This window comes from Eurosta solidaginis, chromosome 2 (assembly GCF_040869045.1).
Source record: "Eurosta solidaginis isolate ZX-2024a chromosome 2, ASM4086904v1, whole genome shotgun sequence".
In the NCBI taxonomy this organism is placed as follows: Eukaryota; Metazoa; Arthropoda; class Insecta; order Diptera; family Tephritidae; genus Eurosta; species Eurosta solidaginis.
Genome location: NC_090320.1, coordinates 251055416 through 251074408, shown reverse-complemented (window position 1 = coordinate 251074408; position 18993 = coordinate 251055416). Strand labels below are relative to the sequence as shown.

General features: G+C 36.9%; 1 protein-coding gene across 1 annotated transcript in view; it reads right to left on the bottom strand.

Annotated features, from left to right (window-relative positions):
• Positions 1-9465: 9465 nt before the first annotated feature.
• The window catches only part of Cog3 (conserved oligomeric Golgi complex subunit 3), a 39170-nt gene continuing 29642 nt past the window's right edge, over positions 9466-18993 (bottom strand). The window contains exons 5-9 of the mRNA XM_067767595.1: positions 14455-14615; positions 12546-12675; positions 12299-12477; positions 11638-12234; positions 9466-10196 (exon numbers count right to left, since the gene is read on the bottom strand). Coding sequence (XP_067623696.1) covers positions 9783-10196; positions 11638-12234; positions 12299-12477; positions 12546-12675; positions 14455-14615 — 1481 coding nt within the window. The 3' untranslated portion in view covers positions 9466-9782. The remainder of the gene's footprint in view (positions 10197-11637; positions 12235-12298; positions 12478-12545; positions 12676-14454; positions 14616-18993) is intronic.

The following is an 18993-nucleotide window of genomic DNA, read 5'->3' as shown; positions in this document are numbered from 1 at the left end:
AATTAAGGTGTCCTAGATGCTGTATATTCCAAAATTATAACATTTTATGTCTGTTTAAAAATTTAACTTCAATTTCCCTAAGATTTCCGTAATATGGCCATTAGTGATGTTTTTGTGTGTGCATATTTTGAGAACAGCTATTAGTTGCGCTACTTGGTACAGTTGACAATGATGAAAATATTCTCTCTCAACCTCGAAACCCAATTCCCAAACTGTGTTGCAATAGTAGGAAAACAAAAACATAAATTTTTTGCGAAGAAATACGAAAAACGGAATAATCATAGACTGAAGTCGACTTTATGTTAAGCAGCGCATTATTGACATTCATTTCGCCTTCACATACATTTAATTATATGCAAGTCGATTCATTTTGCAATATATACATAAAAGTATTTTAAAAAGAATTTTTAAAGTAGTATTATTAGAGGAAGTAGTAGTAGAAAAACGTATAAAGCACGTTTCGTATACAATCCTGGCTTTTCAGACTTGTTGGCAGTGTTGCTGTGAGCCTAGAAAGAAAAGTATCAGTTTACAAATAAAAAAAGGTACAAATCGCATAAATAACGACTAATTTTACCAGTTTTATTACAAACATAACTGCTTTCATTTATAAATTTCAAATTATGGAGGAATTTTCAAATTTCTTCAGCTCACATACATATATCGTTAAATCCACACTGCAAAAATTGTTGGAGCATGTCTTGCATGCGTGTTTTTTAAACTTTTCTTTATGATTTGAATCGTAAAGGAACTTAAATTACAACTGAAAATTTAGTTCGAGTTGTGAATCACAAAAGCGACATTACATATTTGTGGCCATTAGTGGGAGCGAAGCCGCCGGTAAAGGCTAGTTTATCCTAAAACGCTTAATAATTTGAACATAATAAGAGCGGTGGCAGGTCTATTTTCCACATAGCTTGGTACTGTTAAATATGTATTAAGCAAGATGAGCAGATTCTTATGTGTGTTTGTATATTATTCTCTTCCTGAGTTCTTCGGCCCACATACCTGCACTTGATCGTCCCTCACCTAGCACTTAAATGTGCAAAGCGTGCCCGTATGAGCAAAAGGCTCATACGAGCCGTTTTGCCCATCACTGGTCTAGACTGTTCACGAACATGGAACAGTTGTATCGCATACTTAGTTATTTAGCTATATGCGTGTGTATGTGGGAGTAACAACTTCTGTTCTTAGCTGATGACTATATGTGTGTATGTGAGATATCTCTTCACTTCGAGCTGCTGGTTATGAATATTCTTCGTTGCCTTGTACATAACTGTGGCTTCTTGCTGTTTTTGTTGTTGTGATTATTTACTAACAGCATGATCGTCCTGATCAGACAAATTTTCCGATCCAACCGCTGCTAGCCTCTCCAAATGTACCACCCTTCCATTTCGTGGTTTCCCAATTGTTTGTATGCAGTAGACGGCATCACTGATCCGCTTCACAACTTTGTACGGGTCTTCCCAACTGCATCGAATGGATGGATGAAACACCCTTCCGCCGGTGATGGTTGTCTAACAGTACCAAATCTCCCTCCGAGAACCCTTCCGAATTGTTGTTCTCGTCGTACCTGTGTTTCATCTTACTAATCATTATCTTGGCTCGTTGCCTCACACTCTGTTGTTTGGCCACTAGACTACTTCGAAGAGGTTTAGCTTGATGTATTGTCTTTGCATAATCTGTATCGTTCTGACGCTTCACTACAGTACCGCGCCCTGGTTTCAAGTCACCCACATTCGGTATTGATTTATGTGTTCCATTCGTTCCACCAATCTTTGCCCGGCTTACTGCTGTTGCCTTTTGCTTTTGTAGTCTTTCGAGGAGATTCGCTCCATCAGCACTCGTTTACTGCTGAGCCCCTTCTCAAAACTAAAGTTAAATGGCACATCATTGTTCTTATAGCGCATAATCCTTCTCTGCATATCGATCCTGATGCCAAGGTCAACTAAGAAGTCCACTCCCAATATGACTTTATCAACAATCTCTGCCACAACGAATTTGTGCAGAACCGAGACCTTCCCAATTACGACCTCACATGTCACTTCTCCCTGTACTTCGTTGTACACGCCAGTGACCGTACGCAAGCTTGCTCCGAGTAATGGCTTTACTCTCCTGTTGACCAAATCAGATCGGATTATGGTAGGAGATGCGCCCGTATCTAAAGTCTGTAAATGATCCTTGCCATCCACATATCATCTTACGGTGAGACTGCTCGATTTTCCTCCGATTTGTGATACAGAGCTAACGGACATTCAACAGCTGCAGCTAGCTCTCGATCTTTACATCTGGCTCGTTCTTGTTCATCTTTTGCGATCCTTTCAGCGCCTCCAATATTGTGTTCACCCACTCTGGTCTTTGTACTTCCACATCATGAATCAGTACATGTGATAACGTTTCAGCAAAAGTTGGTTTTGGATTCGCATATGTAGCTCGTTTCGTTTCGACATCCCGTATTCCATTTATAAAGCTCTGAATTTTAACCCTCTCGGTGTATTCCACGGGCGCGTCCGCATTTGCGAGATGCGCCAATCATTCAACATCCGAAGCAAACTCCTGCAAAGTCTCGTTAGCTTTTTGGTAGCAATTTTGCAGTTCTATTTGTTAGATCTGTTTCCTGTGTTCGCTTCCGTAACGTCGTTCTACAGCAGCCATCAATGCTTCATAGTTATTCCGCTCTCCTTCGGGAATCGTCTGTAGGTTTTCAGCTGCTGGTCCCTTCAATGGTACGAATAGATCAGCAACTTTATCTTCAGCATTCCAGTTATTCACTGCTGCGGTCTTCTTAAACTGTGGCTTAAAGACCTGGAAAGGAACAAAACCGCCAAAAGATTGAGTTTTTACCTTGGGATTGCTCGATGAAACAGCTGGGGGACTTCTGCCTGAAATTGTGCGACTTTTGCATCCCGCGCTTCAAGTTTTGATGATACCCTTGCTTCCTGTGCTTCTAATTACGAATACATTTGTGTTACCTGCAATGATAAGCGCTCCTCCTGTGCTTCCAATTTGGATGATATACGTGTCCTGCGATTCCAGTTGGGATGCCATATATGTCTTCTATTCTTTTAGTTGAGTTTTCATCTTGGTTGTTATACGGTTCTCCTGGGATTCTAGTTGCGATGACATGTTTGTGATGACATTTCGGACATTTGTGCCGCTATTGCAGCCAATAACTATAACGCCAACAGATGATATTGGGAATAAAAGCCCGACTGCATCATCTATTCAGTGTGCTACTGTGGATTTGTTTTAGTTCATGTAATGATGCATCGAGCCTGCTGCCGACGTCTGGGAATGCTGCTGCTGAATCAACTAGTATAGCTAGCAACAATTCTGCTACACCTGTTACTAACATACCTATGTATTCCGATATTGCACGTTCTTGCCATCAGGTATCAGTCGCTACAAAATCTAGTGACAATAATAAAAATATTCGTAGTAGATCGCCCACTATTGTGGTAGGTAGTAACTCTAATGCTAACCTTAATTTAGCTGTTCGTCTGAAATGGTTGCATTTGTCGTCGTTTAAACCAACCGTAAACGCAAGTGATATTGTTGACTACGTCTCGAAAAATGCAAACATTTCACCCTCATTAATTCATTGTTTCAAATTGGTTAAGAAAGACGCTGATCCCAAATTGTTATCTAGATGTAATTTCAAACTTGGAGTTTCGGCTTCTATATATAATAAGCTGCTGGACTCCTCGTTATGGCCATCAGATGTCAAAATTAAACCTTTTCGTTTTTTTCAAAAAGCAAAGGGCTCAACTACCAAGCCTTAGCTAAGTGTGACAATCGCATAGTTAATAAAAGTATAACCATTTATTATCAAAATATATCGGGATTGAGAACGAAGTCTAAAGAAGTATTTTTAGCCACTTCACGGTGTGATTATGATGTCTACGTTATTGTCGAGACTTGGCTCAATGATGACTTTTCAGACTCAGAATTTTTTGATCAAAGGTTGTTCCACACCTATCGTAAGGATAGAGATCCCATCAAAACGGGACGTCTTAGAGGTGGTGGAGTATTAATTGCTGTAAGACGTCGCCTTCTCTCTTCCTTTGTTCTGCTCTCTAATAGTGACTCGCTTTTGGATCAGCTCTGTGTTTGTATTATGGGGTCGTCTGGCAAGTTATTTATTTGTGTCTCTTTCCACCTTGCAGCTCAGATTCGCTGTACTGTGCTCATGTCAATAACATATTTGACCTTTACGAAAACAATGTTGATAGTCATTTCTGCGTTTTGGGTGATTTCAATCTAAGTAAGGTTGTATGGTCCAAAATTATTAATGACAACGTACTAACGCCTACTAATATCAATCATCCTCATGAGATCAATTTCTTGGACACCCTTTTTGGGGCTAACTTAATTCAGATTAACCACTTCTTTAACCAGTTAAATAATATCTTGGACCTTATTTTTGTTGATGAGAATCTAATTACCCACTTGACCGAATGTACGTTTCCTATTTATAAGTCTGATATGCATCATGTACCATTATCGTTATCTATAGAATTCTTCGACCTGGTGCCGAATAACAACATTAATAATACTGTCCGCTCCTATAATTTCAAGGATGCAAATTATGATACTGTTAACTCACTCATATCTGAAACTGATTGGAACTCTATTTTCTTTGCTAAAAACCCTGCCGAATGCTTCGATGCCTTCTTGCTTGTGTTGTCAGACATCTTCAGTACGAATCTCGCTTTACTTCCGGTTAAAGTTCACAAGCTACCCTGGTACACTACTAGGTTAAAAAACTGAAAAATCAAAGAAATAAGTACCATAAATTATATAAAGCGACTCTCAACATTTCTTTTAAAGATCAGTATACCTATTATATGACTCAGTTCAATGTTCTGGATAAGTTCTTATACAGTAAATACATTTCCCGATTTGAGGATGAGTTAAAAGCAAATCCTAAATCTTTTTGGAACTATGTTCGGTCTAAGAAAGGTTGTACCAATATCCCAACCTGTGTGAAATTTAACGATACCAGTTCAGAGTTACAGAGTTACAGTAAACCTTTTTGCTGATTTTTTCAAATCCACATTTGTTGTTGATGCGGATGATAATAACAACAGGTATTCTTTTGATACACCAAAGCCTTTAAATTTTGGGTCCCTGTTTGTAACTGAAATGGACATTATTAAGGGTATCTCCTCCTTACAGTCCTCACTGAAAAGCGATATAGATGGTTTGTCCTGTTCTTTATTTAAAAAGTGTAGTAGTTCCCTTTGTGTTCCATTGCGCCATATTTTCAATACTTCTCTTTCGACCGGAGTTTTTAATTGTCGACCTGTTCCAAACTTTTTGAAAAGGTAGTTAAGGACAAGTTATCATTCGCTATCAATAAAATAATCGATCCATGTCAGCATGGTTTTATTGCAGGGCGTTCGACTGTCACAAATCTAGCGGTTTTTTCCAGTTTTGTGTCTCAGCGTTCAAGGATGGATGTCAAGTTGACACCATATATACAGATTTTTCCAAGGCCTTTGACACAGTTTCGCATAAACTACTTTTGTGGAAACTTGAAAACATGGGCTTTCATTCAAGTTTTCTGTTGTGGCTGAAGTCTTACCTACAAAATAGGATATATTTTGTTGAAATGGAGAAAACTAAGTCCTACAAATTCTTAGCAACTTCCGGTGTACCACAAGGTATCCTTGGTCCTATTTTATTCATAATTTTTATTAATGATGTTGGCTCTTGCCTAAAATATTCCAATTATTTACTTTATGCAGACGATTTAAAACTCTTCCGTAAGATCACCAGTATTTCTGATGCTTTGCGTCTGCAGGAAGATCTGTAATAAATGCTGTCACATAACGTTTACTAAGTCAATGAATATCCTTTCGCCCGTGTATTCGATCTCAAACGTAACACTTGCCTCAGTTGATGAGTTTCGTGATCTTGGCGTAATTTTTGATTCATCTTTTACCTTTACTAATCATGTTAACTTTCTTATACCAAAAGCTTATGCCAACTTAGCTTTCTTACGACGATATGCGAAGGATTTCAAAGACCCGTATACCAGAAAGATTTTGTATAATTCCTTAGTACGTTCAAAGTTAGAATATGCCTCAGTCATTTGGAATCCGATATACTCTTCATACTCTTTAAGAATTGAACGAGTTCAGCGGAAATTCATGCGATTTGCTCTTCAACCTCTACACTTTGATAATCCCATGCCACCCTACAATGCGTGATCCATGCTTATAAATGTCTTGCCACTTGAAGTCAGGCGTTCCGTTCAAGGCTTAATGTTTATTTTTGATATAATATCTGGTGCTATTGATTGTTCCGAACTTCTGGGTCAGGTAACTTTCAATGTCCCTAACAGAGCCCTCCGCTTTCACAATACATTCCGTATTGAAGTGTTGCGTTCTAATTACTTCAGCTTTGCTCCTCTTTTAAGAGGATTTGTAGAATTCAATCACCTATGTAGGAGTCTAGATCTTGACTTTGCCATGTCTAGGTCTCTCTTCAAGGCATGCATTGAGTCTTACTATCTATCACATTAAGTCATACTTAAATTAATAATTTAGTCCTAAGTACACCTGTAATATAGTCAGTAAGGTATGTTACCATTGACTCAATAAAGAAATGAAATAAAATGAAATATCATGTTCAAGTCTGTGTTTGCCACTGTCTGCGGTGTTTCGTTTTTCCCCTCCAATTTTTTTGTCTCATCGCCATCAAGATCGGATTTATTGCCGCTTGTATTCAACCCACGGTTCTCCAACTCCTTTTTGAGTTGCTGGATCTTCAAATCACTTAACTTGACAATTTCCTTGTTTGCCTCTGGAATTTATTCAACAATTCCTCTTCTGACATCAATTGTAACGAATAAATAACACCAATATTCAGTATTGCAAAATGGTCTTTATAGTCAACTTTGGGAGTAGTACTTTACAACTAAAATTCACTTCCTCAGCTTGCGCTGCTTTTATACTCTCAGTTGCCTCGTTCGCATACTTCTCCTAAAGTCTAGACTTTTCACAACATGGAACAGTTGTATCGCATACTTGGTTATTTAGCTATATGCGCGTGTATGTGTAAGTAACATCTTCTGATCTTAGCTGATGACTTCATGTGTGTATGTGAAATATCTCTTCACTTCGAGCTGATGGTTATGTGTGTGGATTGCCTTGTACGCAAGTGTGGCGGCTTGCTGTTTTTGTTGTTGTGGGTGTTTACTAACATCATAGTGATGTCAACATTCGCCACAATATAAATTTTATTTGAGCGCCACTATATACATAATTCGAACGATATTTCGAAGGCTGGGTGGAATATCACCCTACCTAGGCCCTTGGCGCCTCTTAATATAGGGCTACGAACTACATGGTCCCGTGCTTGGGCTTCTAAAGAAGTCTTGGGGCCACAATAGAGCCAGAGGGTTGAGCCAAGGGTGTGGAAACAGCAGAACATACTATATACATGTATGCCGATGGCTCGAATTAACGGGCTTAAGCTGCAAGTCGCGTCAATATATATATATATATAGTTGGGCGGATAGTCAGACACTATGTCCTTTTGATATTAAGGCGACCTTTGACAACGCATCCCACGATAAAGCTGAAACACCACGGATAGGTGAGGTTGACTATTGGGTTGGCGAAACTATAAATTGCGCTGGCAACCCATTGAAAGGGTTGCGCTACACAACCCTGAAGCTCTTACGACCCCAAGCTCCATGGAACTAGGGGGTAGGGGAAGATGGATATTAAATCGTTCCAGAGATGGTCGGGCTTGGAGCTTAATGGTGCTTGTTACTTGATCGTACCAGATCTATATCTGGCAAAGGACCATCAACATCGATAACACTCCCCAAAACCTTCGGGGAGTATTTTTATCGCTACAACAACAACAATAACATAGTGTGAACCGCGTGCTTGAGAAGAGAGGTTCAAAAGCCAATACGAATGTGGATAAACGCTCTTTACGTAAAGGATTGCTGAAACATCAATTAATGATGGAGGGCAGATTAGGACCACTAGGGGATGTCTGGCCTTTCAACCCTGCTGTGGAGCCTAGTAGTCGCCAAACATAGAGGCTTACAAAGCGCGGAATCCGTTACCAGGGCACGCGGATGATATTGTCATAATTGCAAGGGGTTGTTGTCAAATTTACCCTTTGTGAACATAAAATTAGAACATAAGCACAAACACACTAAAGCCAAGCACCATCCTAGAGCTTGGCTTGGATGAGGTGCTGTGAAAATGCAGTGCATTGCCTCACAATAATGTATCTATCTTTATTTCCGTAGGAAAGGAAAACGAGATAAAATAAAGTTAAGTAAAAGAATGGTGAGGAAAGAAAAATAGGAGAAAGGAAAGATTTAGGAGTCAAAACTGAAGCCGGAACCGAAGCCGCACAGTGTTATCAATTTGTTATGGAAGTGTTAACGGTATGTTATCGATGAGTTATTGGTTTGTTATAGACGTGTTATACATATATTTCCGGTCGACGAGTTTTTGGTTTGATATATGTAGGTAACTATCGATGTGGTATAGACGAGTTATCGATGAGATAAGATACCAATTTTTAATCACGTTATAGACGTTATCGATTTATTATCAAAAAGTTAGCGATTGCTTATCGATATGTTACCAAAAGAAGGTAGGCTATCGACGTGGTAAAGACGAGTTATCGATAAGATAAGATGCCAATTGGTTAACGCCGTTATAGATGTTCTCGATTTATTATCGATTGTTTATCGATATGTTATCAAAAAGCTATCGAAAAAGTATCGATTTGTTATTGGAGTGTTACCAATTTGTAACTGGCTTATTCTCGAGAATTTGGAGAAAAGAGAAACTATTGATTATTTAGGGAAAGTTATCGATATTTTATTTAAAAGTAATCGAATTTCTATAGAAAATGTATCTATGTTATATTAGTTATAGATTTATTATCTGAGTATTATTTGTTATTGGCTTGTTATCGAAAATCAACGGTTTGCTGTCGAAAACATATCGATTTGCTATCGGAGTGTGACCAATTTTCTATCTTCGTGTTATCTTAAACTTGTCGAATTGTCATCGAATAGTTATGGATTTTTAGGCAAAAATTATCGATTATGTATCGATATGTTATCTTTAAGTCATGGATTTGTTATCGCAGCAGTACAAATTTGTTATCGTCGTGCCATCGATTTGTTATCGAGGACATACCGTTTTGATATGCAACAAATATCTATAAAACTTCAATATAAAGTCAAGAACGAAATTATTTGTGTCTGGCAATGTTGTTAGCTCGTTTGTGTTTTAAAAAATTAATTGAAGGTTTTAGGACTGCATTTCGAGTGCTTTGACAACTTATTGTTTGCTTTGGCGATATTTTCAGGACAACAGTACTAATTTCCCGAAATTTTACATATATCTGAGCGAACCATCTTAAAAGCATAATGCTATACTTTCAAAGTCTTTTCGAAATAAAAATCTTTGGCATATATATTTTTCATAAATGAATAAGTATATTTCACTATATACTAATAATTAATACATATACAATCCAACATCCATTCATACGTACATACAGAAATAGACTGGCCCATGGAATACACGTTTTTTGATTTAAGTTTAAATGTAGACAAATAATTATATGCATACATATGTAAACTTAAATAATAACAAAATAAAACGAAGCATTTGCATCTGCGTGTACGAAGTAAATTATGTGGATATATGGTGTTCCAATTGGATCGGATTCCGCACATGCGCTTATAAAATACTATTCCACATATTATAACTGATATTTTTTTAACACTATTATATATTCACTTCTACACCCGCAGCATCTTCAGCATTATTATTATTTTCGGATTTCAAAGTGCGAGTGGGTGATGTAGCTGACGAGCCCGATTCGGGCATTTCGGGTAGATTTTCCATAATCACTGCCGTTGCTCCGGGCACACCCACTTCAAATGATACACGCTTCTCATAGCTTATTCTACGCGATGGTGGCGCACTGCTGTTTAGCGCCTCGTCATTTGAAGCGGTACTAAGTTTACGTTGTGCGGCTGAGAAGTTAACAATACCCTCAGTGGCAAGTATGCTGGCACTGGATAATAGTATGGACACCTGTTCGGCGCTTGGACAACCGGTTATGGTCATATCATCGTTGCTGTAACCATTTGTAGTGAGCAGTTGTTCCAGTTTAACAAATGATTGAATTATGTTATTCTATTGGCAGAATTGAGAAAAAATTATTTATGCAGATTTTTTTTGTCCACTTAAAAATCGTCCACTTCAATAAACTACCCTTTTCCAGTTTAAGTTCACTAAATTACAACTCAAGTTCAGAATTTCCAATTTAAATTCAGAATTTTCAATTCAAGTTCAGAAAATTACAATTCAAATTCAGAAATTCCAATTTAAATTCAGAAATTTACAATTCAAATTCAGAAAATTACAATTTAAGTTCAGAAATCCCAATTTAAATTCAGAAATTTCCAATTCAAGTTCAGAAAATTATAATTTAAATTCAGAAATTTGCAGTTCAAGTTTAGAAAATTACAATTCAAGTTCAGAATTTTCAACTCAAGTTCAGAAAATTTGTCGGGTATTTTTTTTCATCCAATGGAAATAAATGTATGTAAGATGGTGTCTATGTGTTAAGGAAGCATTGGACATCTTAACTCGTTTAAATCAATTTTGCGAGATCGCGAAGAAAAAAACTCTCGCTCATAAAAAGCAATTGCAATGCTATCCAGCTATATTCTTAGCGTCACAACCATTGATCTGCACTGAGTATGACAGCAGTGATGACGAAGATATGACCACTTAAACAGTCAACGTCCCGGAAGTAACGTATAGGTACTGTCTGCATAGATCTTGGCGCAATGTGTCAAAATATCTCAACTTATCCGCCATCATTATTCATAATCGCGATTTTGGCAGTTTCGTAACAAATCATGCCAGTTTTCCCTGTTTCGCGGTAACTGACGGCGATTGGGAGCAACATGAGAGGTCAAGTCTTCCTCCACCTTCGCAACTCTGTGGAGGTCTCTCCCTTCTACCTCTTCCAAATTGCTGTTTCGACTGAAGTACTTTCTTGGCCGTAGCGTCATCATGCACTTGTTGCAAAGAATTATCCTTCATTTGATTTCAAGGTTCGGGATGTACACATCTTGAAGAAAACTTGGGGTACACTATACCCAAGCCACCATTTTGGCAACATGGTTAACGAAGCATCAACACTTCCGCAACTAACATATAAGTATAAAATTAATTAATTAAAATAGCTTTTGAAAATAAACACCCTACTTATAAATTTCTGAATTCGAACTGTAATTTTCTGAACTTGAAATGTAATTTTCTGAACTTGAATTGTAATTTTCTGAACTTGAAATGAAAATTCTGGACTTGAATTGTAATTTTCTGAACTTGAATTGTAGTTTTCTGAATTTAAATTGGAATTTCTGAATTTCAATTGTAATTTTTTAAACTTGAATTAGAAAATCTGAACTTGAATTGTAAATTTTTGAATTTGAATTGTAAATTTCTGAATTTAAATTGGAAATTCTGAACTTGAATTGCAATTTTCTGAACTTGAATTGTCAATTTCTGAACTTAAACTGGAAAAGGTGTATACAAAGCTATTAATATATTTAAAAATACTTACACGTATAGGTCGAAATATTATAAACTCCGTATCACGATTGCTCAAATACAATTGCATGGAACGTTGCAATATGGACAATTTATTTTTAATTAAACGTTGCGACTCTTGTATGATACCACTAATATGCTGTGGGCTTGCCCATGCGCTCTGACGTAACGCATAATTTAGATTTGTAGAAGCGCTGCCGCCCTCCTTTTCATTCGTCGCAGCTGTTGCCGATGTCTTGCTACCATTCTTGGTTTGTAATAGCGCTTGCGCTTTATCCAAAAATTGTAAAATTGGCGATACAAGCATATGCACTGCATCTTTAATAAACTGTTCACAGACCATTTTCAGCTGACGATCGACTTCTTTACGTGAATCAAGTAAATGTTCTTTTATTTGTGGTGTACCTTCGAGCAGAAATTCGAGTAAAGCATTAGTACTGCCCATAGTGAACAGTTGTTTGCGTTTGTGTAGCAAACCAAAGGCGGCAGTTTTAACTTTACTAAAATCCAATGAAGTCTCTTTGATAGTGAAATCAACACGAAAAGGTGCAATTTGTTCGCGTAATATAAGTAAATGTTTGATTTCGAAAAGTTCACCATCAATAGGGGTCTGCAAGCATAACAACAGAGATTTTTTTATAGAGTAAAGAAAATGTAAGTACTCATTTAAATACTTTAGCAGCTGAAATTTTCGCCGCAGCTGCAGATACACTTTGTATGCATAATTTGAGCGCTTCTTGTGACAATCCTTGAAATATTGGACGATCCACACAGCGATAAAGCCGCGAAAGACATACTAAGGTGCGGCGTACAGTGGGATACCACATGCCGTGCATATCGGCAGGTGATGAATCTGAAAATTTTCAAATATTTGCATAAAATAATTTTTTATAGTTAATAGGAATGGTATTTTTTTCTCACTTATATTTCGTGCTCTATATGCGGTATCAACACTTTCGGTTTCTATTGCACTTGAAATACTGGAATTGAGTGAAGAACGTGAGTCATAGCGGCGCATATTTTGCGGTTCCTGTAGTGATAAAGCGATGCTCTATACGAAAGAAAAACATTTATTGATATATTTGAAAAAAAAAAAAAAATAATAATAATAATAATATAGCTTAAAAAACAGTCTTAATATCCCACGTTAGGTTTCGACGTTGCTATATAAAATCGTTCAAAATGATTCAAGGTTCGGGGAGTAACAACATATTCCTTTGCCGGATATAGATGCGGTACGTTCCGGTAACAAGCACTATTAAGGTACAAGCAAGACCATCTCGGGCGGCCAGCGTGGTGTGATGGTAGCGTGCTCCGCCTACCACACCGTATGCCCTGGGTTCACACCCCGGGCAAAGCAATTTCAAAATTTTAGAAATAAGGTCTTTCAATTAGAAGGAAATTTTCTAAGCGGGGTCGCCCCTCGGCAGTGTTTGGCAAGCGCTCCGGGTGTATTTCTGCCATGAAAAGCTCTCAGTGAAAACTCATCTGCCTTGCAGATGCCGTTCGGAGTCGGCATAAAACATGTAGGGCCCGACCGGCCAATTTGTAGGAAAAATCAAGAGGAGCACAAGCAAATTGGAAGAGAAGCTTGGCCTTAGATCGCTTCGGGCGTTATCGCGCCTTACATTTTTATTTTCTATTTTTTATTTTTTTTAAAACCATGTCGGGAACGATTTAATGAGCGCATTGAACCTTCTAGGCCATCCCGCCCCTACTCCCCAGTTCATAGAGGAACTTGGGTCGCAAGAGCCTCGCCTGCTAAGGATCAAAGGTTAGTGAGATTGACAATTGGTTTTGAAAATCTAAAAAATGCGTTGCCAACCGCTTGAAAGGGTTGCGCTACGCAACCCATTGAACCGCTTTTTGTGTCGAGTTACAGGCCTGATTCTGAGATACAAAAATCAGAAATAGAGGCCAAGTTAGTGACAGTAGAGCGTCCAGCAACAAACACATGTTGATTGGGTTCAACGAAGCTCTTAACGATAAAAGATAATTTCTCCTTTATAATTTTTTCAAGAAGTTTTGAACAAGCAGTAAGCTTTGCAGTAGGCCTATAATAAGAGGCCTCATTTTTCTTTCCGGTTTTAAATATAGGTGTTATCGAAGCTGACTTCCATCATTTCAAGGGGCTGTGTAGCACAACCCTTCAGGTTGCCAGCGCAATATACAGCTTCTCCAAACCCAATTGTCAACCTCACCTATCCGCGGCAAATCCTGTTTCACTAACAGACGAGGCTCTGGCGACCCCAAGCTCCTCATGGAACTTGGGGGTGGGGAGGGAGGGATGGCCTGAAGGTTTAATGTGGCCATATAAATCGTTCCCGAGATGATCGGGCTGGCACCTTAATGGTGCCATGTTACCGGTGCGTACCGGATCTGTAACCGGCAAAGGACCATCACATCGATAACACTCCCCAAAGCCTTCCGGGAGCAACCTTATCGCTACAACAACAACAACAACTTCCATCTATCATCTTCTAGATACCCGAAGATAGAGATAGGTTAAAGATATAACAAAGAGGGACACATAAAGATAAACTGCACAGGCACCATCACTGTCGCATTTCAGCGACGGCTTTAGCGTGACCATGGCATTGCTTACATCGAGTTTGGAGATTGAGAGAGACCCAAAGTCTAAAGTTAGATTTAAAGAAATCGGCGAAAAACTCAACAGTGTCGTCCAGAGACTGCGAACTTTTGCCGTTAAAGTTCATGCAAGTGGGTATATTAGTGGAACCTCCTTTGAAGCGAACAAAATTCCAAAAGGCCCTAGGGTTATCTTTTCGCTCAGATTCGAGCCTACCCATATACCGATTATACCGATTACCTCCATCATCTCCAATTTATCAGGATAAGCCAAATCACCAGCCGAGGGATTATAATTTAAAATATCTGATTGTAAATACAAATGCGCACGAAAAACCAGTCTCTCCTGAACATCCTGTAGTAGTTGATTTGCTGTATTAGAAAAAGCTTCCAAAGCACCGGCTGCAAACAAAATTTGTCTTATAATATCATTATTGAACAAGTAAAGGTGTCTCAGTTCGGGTGTAACCGAACATTATATACTCAGCGTGAGCTTTAATTGTACATTTCATTTCAGATAAATTACTTTACAATGTAACTTGATAAGTGAAATGTCATTGATTCAAAACTATTTTTTGCTAAGATATAGCGTATTATTTTCGTCTACGACCCTTTTAAAAATATTTTATATAAAAGTGGGCGTGGTCTTTAACCCATCTCGTCTATTTTTACTAGAAATATTTTCTGCTATAAGGAAAATATGTGCACACAATTTCATTACGATATGTTAATTTTTCTTCAAGTTATGGCTCCCGAAACATTGAAAATTGCTTAGACAAGAAAGGGGCGGTACCACACCCATTTTTTCAAATTTATGTGTTTTCCGATTTAATGTTATAATTTAATTTAGAAAGTAAAATTCTATTGATGCAAAGCTTTTTTTTCGCTAAGATATAGCTTATTATTTTCGTCTACGTCCCTTTTAAAAATCGTTTATATAAAAGTGGCCGTTGTCTTTAACCGATCTATTTCTTGCTATAGGGAAAATTTGTGTACCTAATTTTATTAAGATCCGTTAATTTTTCTGCGAGTTATGGCTCCCGAAACATAGAAAATTGCTTAGTCATAAAAGGGGCGGTGCCACACCCATTTTTTTAAATTTGAAGTTTTTCCTATTTGTTGTTATAAATCCAGTTGGTAAATGAAATACCATTGTTATAAAAATCTTTTTTGCAAAGATATAGCTTATTTTATTCGTCCACGACCCTTTTAAAAATCTTTTATATAAAAGTAGGCGTGGTCCTTAACCGATTTCGTTAATTTTTCTTCAAAGTATTCCTTATGTAAAGGCAATCTCTCTGTCGAATTTTGTAATGATAGGTTTAACGATTTTTGATTTATGATTAATATTTGTAAAATTGATTTTATCACAAGTGGGCGGTGCCACGTGTAGGGATTTACTACACGTTGTTATGAAATACTTGTTATTGTTAAAACTTTAATTTTTCTTTAAAAATCGAGTTTCAAGTTTTTATATTTCATGTTATTTTTTGATGTGAAAATTTTAATTTTTTTTGAATTGATTATTGAACGAATATAATTATTAATAAATATATCGTGATTATTTAATTATAAAACTTATTGAACAAATATAGATGAATTGAATATCCATAATATATCCATAAAATTTTGGCGACGCCGCCAGGAGCCGAAGAGCGTAATCCTTGCGCATTTAAGCTGAAATTTTACTCAAAGCGGAATATTAGATATATACAACAAACGGCCAGCAATTCATACAATCAATATTTCTAAACATATATACAACAAACGGCCAGCAATCCATACAATCAATATTTCTAGAAGGCTTCTCGGTGTTACTCTATCTTCAGACCATCACATGAAGTCGTAAAGTTTTGGCAGAAGCCAAAGTATTCGAGCAGCACAACAAACATTTTACCGACTGCGCCAATGCGTCTTCACTCTCTTCAGCTGCTTGATATTAACAAATTGCAGCAACACCAAAAGATATAGTTCTTCCCAAATAATTTGCATACCATAAGTTAAATCTTACAGAAGTGTAAGTATCTTTTGTATTTTTGTTTTTCTTGTTCATGTGAACGTTTGAGGACGAATGCTAGCAACGGTACAAAGCGGAAATCGTCAACTAGAGCACGTCGTACAGTCAAATTACGACTTATTTGTTGTAGGAGTATAACACAAACCCAAAGTACATCTGAGTCAGCAGTCAAATTGCCCAATACATACGCACATACATATCCTCAATTATACTCACTGTATCTTGAATCACTTAGAAAGTTCTATACATTTTTGCTCTCAATTAGTCACCAACAGCGCAGTTATCTATAGAGTAGTAATTCATCACTGAAACAGCAAACGACAGCTGTTATGAGTTACCTTTACATTCGATAAATATGTATGTATATTACAATGTCTGCCATTCTACTTTCGTCATCGTTTGAAGGGCTATAACTTGACATAGCAACAATTGCAAAATATCAAACAGATCATAATATTTGAAAACACAATTTAAAGGCAGAAGAAAAGCAAAAGGAAGCGCATACGCTAATACGTGGATCAGAGCGTCGCTAAAGTGTGTGGTAGTGATTTCAGTCACTGCGTTTCGTGTGCACTTCCTGTGCAGTCATTCAGCTGTAACGTTACAACATATCCACATCAACTATTAAATATTTATACATATATGATTATTATATAATTTGATTTTAATTTTATAATATATTTATAGAAGTCTATAGGATTGTTAATTTTTTTTTTTTTGTTTTTTTGTGAACCTTTTTCAAAATGTTTCATTCCGCCTGAAACGGGCGCGGGAGATAGACAAAACAGGTATATTATAGATATAGAGGATCCATGTGAGTTCTCGTCAGAAAATATACGCAATCCTTACGATAGGAATGAAATTTGTGCCACTTCGGTAAAATTACCGCAATTTTGGTCGAACTGTCCAGAAGGATGGTTCGTACATGCTGAGACGCAATTTGCTACAAAAGGTATAACTAGAGATTTGACTAAATACGAGTTTGTAATAACTGCCTTGCCACAAGACATTATTGCAAATGTATTAGATGTTATTCAAAATCCACCTGAAAGTGGAAAATATGACAATTTAAAGAAAACTCTTATTGATAGGCACTCCTTAAGCGAACAGAGAAGATTAGATAAAATTTTATCAGATACTGAGATAGGTGATCGGAAACCTTCTGAATATTATAGGACCCTTGACCAACTAGCAGGTAATACTATCGATTCAAATTTCCTTAAAAATCTTTGGTTACGTAAACTTCCAAAAAATCTTTATGTTGCATTGACTAGTGCTAATTTAAATAATATTAATGATCTTTTGCAACTGGCAGATAAAATTTGGGAGATAACCAGTGGTAATGAAATTTGTGCAGTTAGAAATAGAGTTGTTACATCTTCGATTAATATTGATGAATTGGGAAAAATTGTAGAGAATTTAGCGAAGGCCACAACAAAAATATGTGAAAGTTTTAATCATTTACAATTAGATATTAACGAGATTAAAACACAAATTAATGACAGACAGTCACGTCCAAAAAGGCGGAATTTTAGTTTTCGCAGGAATTCTCAGTCGCGAGGTAGATCAAAGTCTCAAAACTGGTTATGTAAGTATCATTACCGTTTCGGCAGTAAAGCTCGTAAATGTGAAGAACCGTGTGCTTTCCAGAAAAATGGTCCTAGTCAAACAAACTAGACAGCGCTGTTGTTGCAGCGACTAACAACAGCATTTTGAATTTTTCAACACGTCGCTTGTTTGTATTAGATAAAGAAAGCAAGCTAAGATTCTTAATAGATAGTGGTGCTGAGATTTCAGTTCTTCCTTCATCTAAATTCAAAATTTACAAAAAATCTTCAGATATTATTTAAACGGCTGCTAATGGCAGCATGATTTCGACTTATGGATAATTTCCATTGGTATTTCTTATTGCAAATATTTCAAAACCGATCATAGGTGCAGATTTTTTAGAAAAATATGGACTTTTAATAGATATAAAGAATAAGAAATTAATAGATCCTCTAACTAGTTTATCTGTAGATGCTATATCCAGGTTTTGTAATATTTCATTGCCTAAATTATTTTCAGTTGAAAATCAATATATAAAACTTTTAAAAAATTTTCCTTCTTTAACTTCTCAGCCAGATTATAATAAAAAGGTTAATCATTCGACAGTTCATCATATTATAACGAATGGAATATTACCTTTTTGTAGGCCAAGACGTTTCGATCCTGTTAAATTTAAAATAGCAGACTGAATTCGATTTTTTTTTTAAATCAGGAATATGTCGTCCATCTAAATCACATGGAACATCGCCATTACATTTAGTACCTAAAAAGACGCAAATGACTGGCGTCCTTGCGGAGATTATCGTAGGATTAATTTAATCACTGTACCTGATCGATATCCTTTGCCATACATACATGATTTACATATTGAATTCAAAAATAAAACAATATTTTCAAATATAGATTTGGTTAGGGCTTACCATCAGATACCTGTTGCGGAAGAAGACATTCATAAGACTGCCATAGCCACACCTTTTGGAATGTTCGAATTCGTCAGAATGCCTTTTGGATTACGAAATTCAGCGCAAACATTCCAAAGGTTTATAAATGAAGTGTTACACGATTTAGATTTTATATTTGTTTATTTGGACGACATACTGATAGCTAGTAAAGATGAATCAGAACATTTACAACATCTTAATATACTATTTCAACGTTTAGATAAGTACGGATTGAATATCAAGCCATCTAAGTGCGTTTTTGGAGTAGGTAAAA